Genomic DNA, 15,083 nt, shown 5'->3' with positions numbered 1-15,083 from the left:
ATGGGCATCTGCAAAGGACCCCAGACAATGTGCTGTACCACTTCAGTTTAGGCTATATTTGTATAGTCAGGAATCATGAAAATTATTTTTCAAAATTTTTTTTTCTAGCCTAGTTATTAAAATCCTTCTGCATGTTCTCCCTCAGCTTGCAAGCTCTACAATGCTTTGTTTTTACTGGGGACTGTCCAAATTTTTCTGCCAGGAAATGAGGTATTTTTAGATTGAAAAAACAACTCTTTGTTTTATATTCACTTTCATTTTCTTGGAAATGAAGGTGATTCTGAAAAGCAACTTGATCAATGTTCCTCCGTGATTGGCCAACATACACTGAGACAGGAGGAGCAGAGCCAGAAGAGTGTAGAAGTTCTGCCAAACTAACATAAACCTGCTGCTTTCCATAGAGGGACCAGGGGTGGGTTCATGTGAAGAGCCTGGAGCACAGTGGACAGAGATTCCTGTAGCTGACCCACAGTGAGCCCATACATCGGACACGGGATTTTCTGGTAAGCAGACAGGAGCATCCATATTTAACTTCTGACACTCATCTTCTTTTTTTATAAGGAATACATAGGTAACAAGATATTTAGGAACATGCCTGAGACTGGGGATCCTCAGTTTCAAAGCTAGGATGCTTTGATAGTTTCTGGATTAGACAGACTGTGGATGGTTTTTGCCAATCCTCCAAGCTGAGATAGACCTAAAGGAAATGATGTGGGTATTGTTTTTGGTAAACGTATCCAATTGTTGTGTCTTGCCTCTTATTACTCTCCCTATAATTGCTGCAAATGGATACTTCAGGCAAAGCATTATCTCTGCAGTGTGCATGAGGTTGTTGTATCTCACTCTCATCTTGCTGCCTACTTCAGGGTCAATTATTTAATTCCTTATATCCCGAGGCCTCTGGCCTGTGGAGAAGAGGTCTCTCTGCATGCTGCTTCTGCTGGAGCTGGCTGTGGAAATCTGTGCCTGAAGAATCTTGTTCACTGTGTTTTTCTTTATTGTAAACCAGGAGTGCTAAGAATCTTCTCTCCATCTGTGAGAACTTGAGCTGTGTCAGGATGTGGTGATTAGCTGTCATTTAGGTAGGCTTCCTTTTGTAACGTTTGCTGTGTCACAGCCTTCTCGTTCCCTGTGTTCACGTTCAGTGGACAGACCTTGCAGACAACTGTCACAATGGAGTCTGCATCACAAATCCAGGAGCTAGAACTGAGAGAATGAGAGGGGACTGAAGAGATAGAACAGCCTGTGTGCTGCATGGACGTTCTCTCTGTGTCCTGTGGGTGACTGTCCCCTTCAACAGGAAATGCGACTGTGGTGTTTACTTCACCAGGTTTAGCATCCCCCTTTGGACATTCTCTTCACTCACCTTTTCCTGGCTCATGTTTACAGTCGGTTTGGACAAAGTTCTGCAGCTCTGGTTTCTGCACAGCTGTCCTCATTTGTCCCATGGATTGGATAGGGGCTACCCTTTGCAGTGAGTCTGTATATGCATGTTTGTGCTCATACACAATATGATTCTAAGATATCTGATTTGTGTTAGACTGTTTTTGTGCTCTCTTCAGACTCTTGACACCAACCACCTATTACTTTGGTAGGACTTCAACTTCATACACACCAGTTAGAACTACAGAATAGTCACAAATATTCGTAATAAAGTCCAGATGCACTCCTCGTATTCTCCGAGCACTCCCTGATGATAAACCACCATATATATACCTGAGTGTTCATAATGAAGAACTGAGCAAGACAAAGGCACATTCTGCCACCTGAGGTTCATTATACTGTGGGAGGCTGACAGCATATGAACCCAGACAGTACACATTATGTGGCAGCAAATGCTGTGAAGAAACTGAAACATAATGAAAGGATAGTGAATGATAAAGCCAGGTACATTCTTATATCCCAATGGGGTTGTCAGTTCTAAAGTCTGCCTAATCAAAGCACAACCTAGAGAAAGGTGATTAAGTAAATAACCCTGTGGCTGCTGGGAGAGAGGAGCAAGGAAAGGAAGCAGTCACTAAGTCCAAAGTTCCGAGAGGAGAAGACAGCCCGGGATACCAGGGTGACTGGGATTAAGACCCCATAGCTCCCAGAAGTGTAGTAATTATAGTCGAAGTTACAGTGTACATAGCATGTGCACTGCATACCTAATGAACTTCCCCTGAGGGGAAAGGAATCCTTATGGTGCCTCTCAGATTTGACTTGACATGGTATGACTTCAGTGTCAATAGGATAACTCTGGCCACTTTATCATCCATGTTGTTGCAAGAATACTCACAGAAAATGCAGTGATGTCAATGACATACTCAAAGCTGGAATTGAGAAAGCCTTGAAGAAGATATTGTAGGAGGAATGGTCAAGTGTGATTGGATTTGGAAATAGAGATTAAGTCTGTGAATTGATTTGACATGAGTGGGACAGGAAGAGGAGGCTCCAGGGTGACAGTGGGTGTTTACTGTTTCCTTAACTGATGGTGAGATCCACTGTGCTGCCACAAGAGATCTTGTTCACATTTGTGGAGAATAAAGGGGAGCAATATGAGATCCGAGGTAATTAATTACCCAAGAACCAAACCCAGATTCTTAGTTTTGGCAGCAAATGTATTTACCTGCTGAGCTATCTTGCTGAACTTGATATTCATTTTTTTTTTTGAGACAGGGTGTCAAGTAGCCCAGGCTAGCCTCTAATTTGCTATGTACCAAAGAGTACTTGGAAGTGCTGATCCTCTTACCTCTACTCCCTGAGTACCAGAATTTCAGAGATCCACAAACTTCTGCATTTGATGTGATGCTGGGGATTGAACTGGGACCTTAATCAATGCTGGGAAATTCTTTACCTCTTTCTCCAGTGCACAGTTATGGTTCTTTTATAAAATAAAATATTTAAAAGAAAACAGTGAATCTCAAAGATGACTTGAATAAGTGGGATTTAACATGGACTTTCCCACTCTGATTTTCTTCTCACCCAAACATCTACAGCCCATTTCCAGTTCTCCCATCAGTCTGCTATAGTGTAGATAAGGACTAAAGAAAATGACTATGCCATAAAGTTGAGGAAATAGTATTAGAGTCAGAGGACCAAACGGGGAGGTGTTAAGGTGATATTGTAACTGGAAGTCACACAGGAATTATGCTGTGTGACTTCAACTGAGGGTGTGTTTTGTGGAATCAGAGGCTGTCTTAGTTAAGGTTGCTATTGCTGTGATGAAACACTTTGATCAGCAGCAATTTGGAAAGGAAAGGGTTTGCTTGGCTTATACTTCCACATCACTGTTCATCATCAAAGGAAGTCAGGACAGCTACTCAAAACAGGGCAGGTATCAGGAGGCAGAAGCTGATGTAGATATCACAGAGAGATATTGCTTATTGGCCTGCTCAGCCTGCTTCCTTATAGACCCCAGGACTACCAACCCAAGCACGGCACCACCCACAATGGAGTGGGTTCTCCCCATCAATCACTAATTATCCTTCAGGCTTGCTTGAAGTCCAGTATTATGTAGATACTTTCTTAATGAGGTTCCTTCCTTTCAAATGACTTTAGCTTGTTCAAATTGACAAAAAGTATATAATACAATTGACTCCTTGTCAACTTGACACACAAACACATCACTGTTAAGCCATAGCCTTTCCGTTCTTGTTCATCTCCAATATCACAAATTAATATCATGTTAGTTATGATTTTTATTGCTGTGAAGAGACCAAATGATGACAGCAACTCTTACAAGGAAACGTTTCACTGGGGCTGGTTTACTGTTCAGAGGTTTAGTCCATTATTGTCATGGCAGGAAGCATGGTGGCATGCAGACAGACTTGGCCTTGAAGAGGTAGCTGAGAGTTCTACATTGGGATCCATAGGCAGAAGGAAGGGAAAGTGAGCCACAGGGCCTGTCCTGAGAATCTTAGAGCCTAAAGCCCACATCCAGTGACACACTTCCTCCAACAAAGCCACTCCTCAAAATAGTGCCATTCTCTTGGGGCCTATGGAGGCCATTTTCATATAAACCACTACAAATATCAGTATCACAATATAAAATATTTTACAACTGTTAAAGTCGCACGTCTTTACAAATTCAAACACTTTAAAATTCAGCCTCATTAAAACAACAACAACAAAAAGCCCTCAAAGTCTATTTTTAAATCGAAAGTCTTTTACTTCACAGTCTCTCAACTGTGGTCTCCTGTAAAATCAAAAATAATATAAATACTTTCTTACTTCAAGAGGGAAGAACCAGGGCACCATCACAATCATATCAAAGCAAAAATAAATTCGAACTGTGTAAATAACTCAGTATCCAATGTCTGAAATCCACACAAAATCTTCAGGGCTCCTCCAAAAGGATTGGGTCACCTTTCTAGCTCTGACCTCTGCAGCACTGGCTTGGACTGGCTCTACTCTACAGCTGCTGCTGTCCTTGATGGTCATCCCATGGAACTGGTATCTCCTAAAATGATAAAGTCCCTTAATGCAATGAGGCTGCCACCAATAGCCACTCCTGGGCTCTCTTCATGGTGCCAACCAAGCTTCAACTTTTCTCCATGAATCCTTCAATCCTGGAGCTTCCACTAACAATGAGGCTGAACCTTCTCCAATGGCCTGCCCTGGCCTCTCACAGTGCCAAGCCTCAGCCACTCTCCATGTCCCCTTCACACCTTTAAAACCATTACCACAAGAGGGACTCTTGTATATTACCAAGTATGGCTGCCAAGGAGATGTAAAACATTGGTGGCCTGGGAACACAGCTTCTATGCATTGGAAATACTTCCCAAAAGAGTGTGCCTCGGTGATGTTGGTCTCTTCTGAATCACTGCTAATTTCCTATCTCCAGTTGGCCAGTAAAGCAAAGATTTACTTCAATAGCTCTGGTCTCTTGTTGATGACAGCTAATTCTTCAGTCCCAGCTAACTATAACTGCAGACTTTTGTCTTTAGTCTTTAAGTGACTCTCAAACTTCCCTCTGGAACTTCACAAGCCAGACCTCCATTGTCTGCTCTACCTTCTTTTTTTCTTATCTTCCAAGCTTCCACAGAAAAGGTCATCAAGCTTTGAATTCTTAATGGATTTCTAGACCAAAGTTCCAAGGTCCTTTCACAATCCTTCTCAAAACAACATGGTCAGATCTCTCACAATACCTCATAATCCTGTTACCAACTTATGTTAAGTTTTTATTTCTGTGATGAAACTCCATGACAAAAAACAAATTGGGAAGGAACTGCTTTATTTGACTTACACTTCCATATCACTATTAACCAACAAAGAAAGTCAGGACAAGAACTCAAACAGGGCAGGAACCTGGAAGCAGTTGCTGATGTAGAGGCCGTGGATGGGGTACTGCTTACTGGCTTGCTTGACCTGCTTCCTTTTAGACCCCAAGAACACAATCCCAAGGATGACACCACCCACAAGGGCCTGGGCCCTCTCCCATCAATCATTAATTAGATCTGAAGGACCAAAAAACCCCTATTTTTTTCCTGTGGAAACAGAGGCATACTTTGTTCCAAACAGTATTTTATAGGCTGGTTGAATCCAGCACTTTCTTACTGTCACGACAGGAAGGGATTAAGGGGAAGTGGCTGTGGCAAGGACCTTAGTCCACAGTGAAGAAGTTGACTCAGAAAGGAAAGAGTGGAGTGTTACATCTACAAGGGCAGCTAGTGGGCAGAGTGCCTGCCTGGCAGTCAGTATCCTGCAAAAAAGATAGCCAGCTTCCCTGGCCTCAATAATTAACCCCAATTCTTGGTGTTTAAAGTTCTGTCCCACTCTGCCTTCCCCTTACATTATGCCCCAGACACAGGCCCTATGTACAATGTCACATCAGGCCTTAGCAGCTAAGCAACCACAGGAAGTTTCTCTTTGCTGTCCCTCCTTGGGAGTGTATCCTGTTGGTCTGAAGCCTGATCCCTGCATACCATGCCTTATTGAGCATCCCCCTCCTTTACAGAAAATGAGCCCCAAGTCACTGGATTGGGCCTGAAAGTCCTTGAAATGGTCCAAGAAAATGTTCCCAGGGTGGCAATGGTGGTGGTGGTGGTGGTGGTTAGTGTTGTTGTTGTTGGAAGCCATTTGCCTCATCCCTTCTAGGGGAACAAGGGTAGTGTTCAGACAAAAACACAAGAGGGCAACAGAGCACACTGAACCAGTAGGGCACATTAAACAGAAACCAGGAATGGGCTTACAGCTTGTCTCACTGGGGGTGGAGTAGGGGTGGGGTGGGAAGAAAAGTTCTGTCTTTGTAACAGGAACGGCCTGGGGTTCCATTCAACCAAAGGAATCCTCTGTCCCAGTTCAACCAAAGGGACACAGTCCCTTCCAGGTAGGTCAGAGACATCTCTGGATCCATGTGGTATGAGTGCTAATAGTGCAGCCAGGTAGCACTCAGGCCTCCAGATTCAGTTAGCTCAAGCTTCCCAGAAACATGAACAAACAGAACAAAACAATGAGAGTCAGAACAATGACACACCAAGGCAAAGAGTGCTCAATTACCAGCTTGGTTCAAATGCCCAACATGTCAGGAATCTTGGTAGGACTTCCTGGCCAATGCATCATATGTTCAGATCCATGAGAAGTCCCATGAAAGACCACCAGTCACATATGCAATCAGCAAGAGCAATGATTAAAATTACCAACGTGTATATGTCTAATCATCTGCAAAAATAGCAAATGGTAACCTGGAGAGAAGTTCAAAAGCTCCTTTTAAGCAGGGTTAGATAACTTCCAGGGAGGAGAGATTAGTCTGGGGGCTGACTGGTAGGTTTAAACAAAAAGTTTATAAGATTGGTAGGTAGCTGTAGTGGTTAGGGACTTTCCAGAGGTGGGGTAGGGAAAGCTATCTTTTTCAAGCAGAAGGCTGTGGAGCTCCTGCTGATTAGTTGCAGATGAGTTGTGGTTTTCCTGAGAAGTACTTGGTAAGCTCCAGCCACCTCCTCTAAACTGAAGCTAAGGCCTGGTGTCTGTCAGGGCTATTAGGAGAGCCTCTCATGGCCCTTGTCTGGCTCCCTGGCTGCTCATGCAAAATATATGAAAATTTTTGTGTCTCAATCCTGTGACTTCCTAGTCCTCTTTCCTTTTCTCCTTCTACCAGCTCAGCATATTTATTCTAAACTCCAGGGGAAGCTAGACTGGGGTGAATGGCGCCCCCTGTAGGATGCTTCTGCTTCAACCTGCTGGGGACAATTTTAGGATTGGTTTGTTTTGTTTTAAACATATTTTTATTTACTCTATGACAATTTCATTCATCTATGTAGCATTTTTTATTCTCTTCACCCACATTCCGCTCTGTTTTCCCACTCTTATTCTCTCTGGGATCCTTCCTCTTCCCAATGGTTGCCCCTCCATTTTCTTGTCTTTATGTTTTTAAATACTCCATTGATGTTAATCAGGATCACTTGTGTGTTCTGGTGTGGGGTTTTCACTTGATCATGGGCAACTTTCTAGTGCTCACATGTTAAAGAACGGTGACTCTCTCTCTCCCCGAACAGTCACTAATCCTCATATCTCCTCAGCTGAGTCTTCATGTGCCCCCGATTTCCTTCATGCTGAAGTGTGGACAGGCTAGATCTTTGGAAGTCTCCTGCAGGGAAACCCAGCTGCTAGGAGTTCACATGCGCAAATGCCATGTGTTGTATATAGAAGACATGTTTCAGGCCACTGCCCCTACCCCATCCATGATGTTTCCTGAACCTGGTTAGGGTGAGGGGTTGATAAAGATGTCTTTGTTACATTTAGGAATGAGCACTCAACCGTCAAAATTTTCACCACTTTGACCAGTTATAAGACTGTGCATTCAAACACTACCCACTGCAGAAAAAGAAAACATGGGAACTAAGCAGCAACAACACCAACAAATCCCTTGTCTGAGTAAGGTTTCACTAATCTCTGGTGTAATCAGAAGTATTGAGAGGGAATTGGGCAGCATGGCCATTTATCAAAACAGCAGTACTAAATGCTGTGGGCATTTTTAATTAGGGAACCCTCTTTAGCGTCATGGCTTTCATTGGAAAGTTGATGTTTTAATGAAAAAAATGTATCTATTTGTAATGATTAATATTTCATATTACTATAGTTTGTTGTGTTCATACTCAGTGCAAGACATTTGAGACGAATTTTTGTTGTTACTTTTTTTTCTTGTTTTTAGTAGTACTTTGAGAGTTTTCTACAGTGCATTTTATTGTATTTTGATTATATTTATTTATTCATTCTCTGTGTACTCATGTACTGGGGCTAGGTGCCCATATGTTAGCACATGTATGTGGAGGTCAAAAGACAAGTTGTGGAAGTCAGTTCTCTCTTACCACTAGGTGAGTCTTGGGGCTAGAACTCAGATCATTGGCTTAGTGACAAATGGCCTTACCTGCTCAGGCATCTTGCTGGCCCAAGACAGTTTTAGAGTGTGTATGATGAGAACAAGGGATGGGGATCAAAGGAAGGGAGGCTTGGTAAAAAGATCCAGCAACTTTGTCTTGATAATTTCACCAGGATAGATCCAGTGGATCCAGGCTCATGGTTGCCCTGATAGAGGTAACTACTTCCGTTTTCATTAGGGTCCAGTCAGCTTTGGTGATTGGCCAAATGTATTACCAAATAGTTAATTTCAGTAGCTATCAGAAAAGCTGTGGTCTGGCCTCCCCTCCTCTGTAAGGTTTATGTGAGGCTGACAGAGTTGAACCTGGATGTCTGTCCAGCTTGGGAGATGAGAAACAAAATTCAGAGTGGAACCTGGTATTTCAGTAGGAATTGCCTAGAAAGGAGGCCAGTTGCTGAGCAGCACCACCAACCCCTTGTAGGGTGAGCCTTTTCCTGAGGGGGGAAGCAGGGTTTGGGCTTTGTGGCCTTTGTTCTTGGTTCTCTGGTTTGTTGCTGGCAGTTCTGGGACCCAGGGCCTGTCCCTGTCAGCAGCCAGGCTGTCAGCAGGAAACAGAAATACTCACCTGAAGGAACATAAGGTTTCAAAAATTTCCCCCCAAAAAATGTACATACCAATGTATGTATTAAAATATCTAATCCCATAACATTATATAAACCTGTATTATCTACTAGCCCTGAATTGGTGTGGATACAGTTTTTTGTAACTTTGCACAACCTTCATCTTATAGTTTTGATGAATGTTATTTCAATTAAAGTCTACTTTTGTAAATGTTACTACATCAGATCAGTATCCTAAGAGAACCTCCTTGATATAAATAAAACCAGATTTTAGACTTGTATCAGTGTAGTGAACTTTGACCTTAGAAATTTTAATGACATTTATATATAGCAACTCAGCGATACACATACACTTTTTTGCTCTACTGCCATTCTCTATCTTAAAACAAAACTAATTTCAAATAATTTTCCTTCAACATTTCTAAAAACATATATTAGCATACTTATGACCTGTATTAAGCCCATGGATATAACAGAAGTATCAATACAGATCGTCAAATCCACATTACTATTATCTATATCAACTCAGCCTTCTGACTACTCTTTCTCCTGTCTCCTGTACATGTTGTCTGTGTTCATTTGAAATGCTGCAGGTGCCCCGCTTGGACCATCTGTGTATCAAGCATCGACTGGGATGGGTGATGTCCTAACAGTACTTATCTGGCTTGGCTGTTGATTCAGTTGTTCAGGGACAGTAAGTGCCTTTAAAGGAATTTTGTCTAGGTCATATCTGTGTGGCACTGATGACTGGACTGGCAGACAGTACACTCCATATAAATATGCATTATACTTTGCAAAGTTTTGTCTCTTTTCACCTTAGAAAGAGGCTTAAACATTGGCCTTGAACCCAACTCTCTATTGCAAAAGTGTTATATATTACACATCAGGAAGGAGTCATCAATAAAACTCAAATGAAGAAACTTCAGTAAAAGAACAACTTCAGGAAGTTGGATATGACAAGCAGATAAATAGAGGACTGTATGACAAACTGAGACCAGAGTGTGTGAGGGCCCATTACCAGATCCAAGTGGAAGGAATAATAATAAGAACATATTTTCCTTCAAAATAGCAGGAGTACTGAACAATTCAGAAAGGCCAAATAGTATTGATTACAAAGAATGATGGGTGCATGCACAGTCAGACATGTAGCCCAAGCAGGGCAAAAGTGAGGCCATGATCACACATAGCTGAATGATACTGGAAGCTTGAAGGTGAGGGACCTCTGCTCATGCAGTCTACATAGCAGGGAGGCACAGAGCAGGCTGAAAAGGTGAGATGAATCTGTGAAGAGGCAATGGAGAATAAATCATTACAAGCTCGTGTGAAGGTCTCAGCTACCTGCAGAAAGAATGGTCCTATTGTGTCACTTACAGGTGAAATCTAGAGCAGCCAGATGCTTAGGAGTAGAAAACAGGGTGCTGAGAAGAGCTGTGGGGAGGGGGAAACAGAGTGATGTTAGTCAAAGGACACAGAATCCCAGTTGTGTAAAATGAACACAGTGGGAGATGTGATGTACAATTACAACCATTAAGGATGGGGTGTAGCAATATACTTGAGTTACTAAAATGTAAATTTTCAATTTGAGACACACCCTCTTGATTTTTCCTTCTTTCTTTATTTGCACACAGTCATGGGTCAGCTGTTCTCTTCATCTACGGAAGAATGCCACAACGATTTAGCCTCCAGCTTCACTGAATACTGTAAGAAGTTTAAAACAGGAAACCAAATCATTCCTCAGGAAACCATAGCTTCAGTTGAGTTAAGCCTGAAAGAAGGAAACATTCAGGGAGCAAACTCTTCAATCACTGATGCAGTAAAAACAATTGACAGTACCCCACTCAATGTTGCTGTGACAGGGGAGTCTGGAACAGGGAAATCTACCCTCATCAATGACCTGAGAGGGGTGGGGGATGAAGAGGAAGATGCAGCTGAAGTTGGGGTGGTGGGAACTACCTTGAACAGACATCCATACAAACACCCCAATATTCCCAATGTGGTTTTTTGGGACCTGCCTGGGATTGGAACCACAAATTTACCACTAAAAGATTATCTGGAGAAAATGAAATTCCATGAGTATGACTTCTTCATTATTGTTTCTGCCACACGCTTTAAGAAAAATGATATAGACCTCGCCAAAGCAATCAGCATGATGAAGAAGGATTTCTACTTCGTGAGAACCAAGGTGGACTCTGATTTAATCATTGAAAAGAGCTGCAGACCACACACCTTTAACAGAGAAAATGTCCTGGAGCAGATCCGCAGCAACTGTGTGAAAATCTTTCAGGAGAATAACATTGATGAACCACCAATCTTCTTGACCTCTAACAGAAATTTGTCTGATTATGATTTCCCAATCCTGATGGACAAGGTTATGAGTATTCTCCCTGTATACAAACGACACATTTTTATGCTTACCTTGCCTAATATTACAGGTGCAGTCATTGAAAAGAAGCGACAATCCCTGAAGCAGAAGATTTGGCTAGAAGCCTTTGCAACTGGCCTCCTGAATACCATCCCTTCACTGACCCTCTTTATGGGCAGTGATGTAGAGAATCTTGGGAAAAGCCTAAGCTTCTATCGAACTGTGTTTGGAGTGGATGATGCATCCTTGCAGAGTTTGGCTAAGGACTGGCAAATGCCGGTGGATCTGCTCAAGGCAAAGATGAAATCTCCTAGTGTGTTCGAGACTACAAAGAAAGAAACAATACAAGAAAGGCTTTCAAGATATTATGAGGAGTTCTGTTTGGCTAACAGACATTTGTTTAATAAGAATGTTTATGTTAAAGAATTATTTTACTTGAAATTATGTTTTGTTGACATGGTGACAGATGATGCTAATGCTCTTCTCAGAGAGATATGTTCAAGAAACAACTTGATTTCTGATTAGGCTGAAATCCTGTAGTTGTCAAAAATCAGAATCAATGACAGAAGCATAGGACACTGATATTACAAAATAACATATTGAGTTTATTCACGACATCCAGGCTTTATCCGTACTTAGTGATCATATATCCACATTATCTGTAGCAAGAAGATCAATTAGATGTATGTAAATAAGCTGAGATCTAAAAACTATCTACTTACTTTGAACAAACCCTCAGATGGAGAAATCGCACATTTATTTGAATTTGGGTAACATAAAGCAGCATCCATTTTTAGGTTTAACATTGTGATGATTAGTGTTGTAGACAGACTCTAGAATCACATGGGAGATGAACCTCTGGGCTTGCCTTTGGGGAATCATGTGGCTTATATTAATTGAGGAGAGAAGCCGTGTCCATTGTTGGTGGCACCATTCCGTAGCTGGTGATCTCTAACTGTGTATGTGGAGAGAGGTGCTAATCAGCAGCATGCTTTCATTCATCCATTGCTCTCTGCTTTTTCACTGTGGGTGGAGTGGCACTAGCTGCCTCCAGCTGCTGCTGTGACTTCTTGGTAATGATGGCCTCTGTAACCTTGAATTTGATACTTGTGTCCTCTCTTGATAGCAGTACCCAAGGAGAAACCATACCTGGGCTGGAGAGGGAGAGATGGCTCAGTAGATAAAACATTTGCCTTGCAAGCCTGAGGACCTGAGTTCGGATTGCTAGTGCGCACATAGAGCCAGCTAAGCATCTGTAATCACACACTTCTGTGTGAGATACGAGGCAGAGATAGAGAATCCTAGACTCTGGGGCCACCTAACGTTCTACACGTAGCAGTGAATATGAGACCCTGACACAAGGAAGTGGAAAGCAAAAGCCAACACTCAGCGTTGTCCTTTGACCTCTGCACACACGTCACGTCATGTTCATGCCTACAATCACATATATAAATGCACAAAACAAAGAAGTTTATGTCTTAAAAAAATGTAGGAAGTTTTGGGGCAGTAGCAAAATGGTATAGTACTTGTCTTACATGCACGGGACCTCGGGTTCAATCTCTAGCATTCCCGAGAAAGGGTGAACGCAGGAGTGGAGAGATGGCTCCAAGGTTCAGAACACTGGCTGTTCTTGCAGAGGACCCAGGTTCAATTCCCACATCATGGAACCTGCATAGTAGCTACAGTAGATTATATCTCCTGTTCCAGGGGATCTGATACCCTCTCCTAACCTAAACAGGGACCAGTCACAGATGTGTTAAAAGACATACGCACAAGGCAAACATTCATAAAATTAAAGTAAATAAAGAAAAAAATTAAATATATATGTTTAAATAAGAGCTAACATGTTCACAAAAGAAATAATAACCATAGAGATTGCAATAGCCTTAATAATACCTAAGATTACTAAAAATTCTATTTAATCAGAATGCTTGAGAAAATGTTAAAGAAGCTCTCTAATTATGTGCCAGAATCAGTGAAGATGAATAGATTTGTCTGCTTTATAGATTTTAAGTGCTGTGATTACTAAATTACTGATTTACTCCATATCAATAAAAAACCATTTAATAAATTCTTTTTTAAGAATATAGACATTTGTTGTGACTTGATATTCCCAAGAACCCATAAGAGCTTTACAATGACTATCCTTAGTATTACTATTTTTGGATGATTATCTCATTGCCCATTCCCTGGCCCATACTTTATCTTCCGTGAAATAAAATACAAATAAACAGTACATTTGTTACTAGGACTGAAAGGAAGATACAGAGGTAAGGGAAAAAGTATTCACGGTGAGGAGTGGTTTCTTAAAATTTAGGCTGCTATCATCCTATAGACTACGTGGGTTAACAATAGAATTTTGTTCTTACACTTCTAGTGACTGATGTCTGAGATTCAGATGCCGGTGTGGGTAGACATTCAGTGAAAGCACTCTTCCTGGTAATGCCTCACATGGCCTTCCGTGGTGTATGTGTGCAGAGAATGATTCCCTTTTTGCTTCTTCTCACAATCCTATCATTTGGACTCCATTTCCATGACCTAGTCTAACTATAGATGCCTACCAAAGCCTTTCCTCCTAACATGATTCCAATGAGGGGTTGAGCTATTGACATATGATTTCAGGAGGGAAAAACAATCAGTCTGTAACAGGGTATGCAAACTATGCATAAACTTAAGTTGCTTTCTTAATAGAAGCTATGACACTCAAAAACCAACACCAAATACTCCGAAGTATTTTTTTTTTTTTTTTACCATAAATTGAGATGCAGACTTACCAAAAAGATGACTAACTAGGGACACCAGACAGCCCCTTCTCCACTGAAGAAATAAAATCAAAGAACAAGCAGATGATGTTTGCTGAGAATATTTGGAGAATGCTGGAACATGAAAGAGAGTTATGAAAAATGGAGGCTCCAGATGGTCAGGTCAAGAAGATAACAACACACTTTGCATAGAGTGCTCTTGATTCCCAGCCTGGGCTTGTTTGAATGTGATAAGTCTTCTTACAGCTCAAAAAATGAACATAAGAGCCTGAGTTGTCCATATCAGCACCACAGAGGCAAGGATTTTTTTGTAAGGCAATGCTGCAGCAATGAATGGTTTTGAGCTCCACAAGGAGGTATAATGAGTATACACTGTCCCACATGGGTACCTTTACTTACATAGCTCCCTCCCCCATGTAACTTATTGGTGCATGGTGCCATTTTTAGATCAAATCTATCCACACTTCACCCCAATTTCCATGTGTGGCATACACTCAAATGTTGCTTGAGTATCTCAGTCACTGTACCTGAAATTATATGTACCTCTTTGGCTATTTGAATGCCACCACCTGTGTGACTTGGTTCAGATTAGGGTATCTGACTTTGTTACCACACTTATTAAGTCCTCAGAGTCATCAGTTGTAATTTGTGGAGACACTGTAGGTATCCAAACAAAAACAAAGCCTGTGTTGCCTCTAACATAACATCCAACACCTTCAGAGGAAAATATTTTCTTGATTAATTCTCCTGCCCAATTGGTAAGACACTGGCACACTAGATGTACCAGATGTATCAAAGAGGATCAAGAAGTATGGAAATACAAGGCAAAATGATGCAAACAAGGGAACACAAAACCTATCAATGAACACTGCAAGGGAAGTTGAATAAATGCCAGAAAAAGAAAAGAGTAATTATAAGAGAATTGACTGAATATATAATGATTATATATATATAATCATTATACTGAGACTATTAACACAATTCATCATATGAATAATGAGAAATTCATCAATGAAGTAGAGATCTTTCTTTTGCAAAAT

The 15,083-nt window shown here is 41.4% G+C and overlaps 1 protein-coding gene across 1 annotated transcript; it reads left to right on the top strand.

The window, feature by feature from the left end:
* Positions 1–283: 283 nt before the first annotated feature.
* Positions 284–13,370, top strand: LOC118595037 (interferon-inducible GTPase 1-like). The gene is made up of 2 exons (XM_036205304.1): positions 284–503; positions 10,548–13,370. The coding sequence occupies exon 2, from the start codon at positions 10,550–10,552 to the stop codon at positions 11,804–11,806; it is 1,257 nt and encodes a 418-aa protein (XP_036061197.1). The 5' UTR covers positions 284–503; positions 10,548–10,549; the 3' UTR covers positions 11,807–13,370.
* Positions 13,371–15,083: the final 1,713 nt, after the last annotated feature.

Source organism: Onychomys torridus, chromosome 13 (genome assembly GCF_903995425.1).
Source record: "Onychomys torridus chromosome 13, mOncTor1.1, whole genome shotgun sequence".
In the NCBI taxonomy this organism is placed as follows: domain Eukaryota; kingdom Metazoa; phylum Chordata; class Mammalia; order Rodentia; family Cricetidae; genus Onychomys; species Onychomys torridus.
The sequence above is the reverse complement of the archived record's forward strand: the minus strand, read 5'-3'. Positions and strand labels throughout refer to the sequence as shown.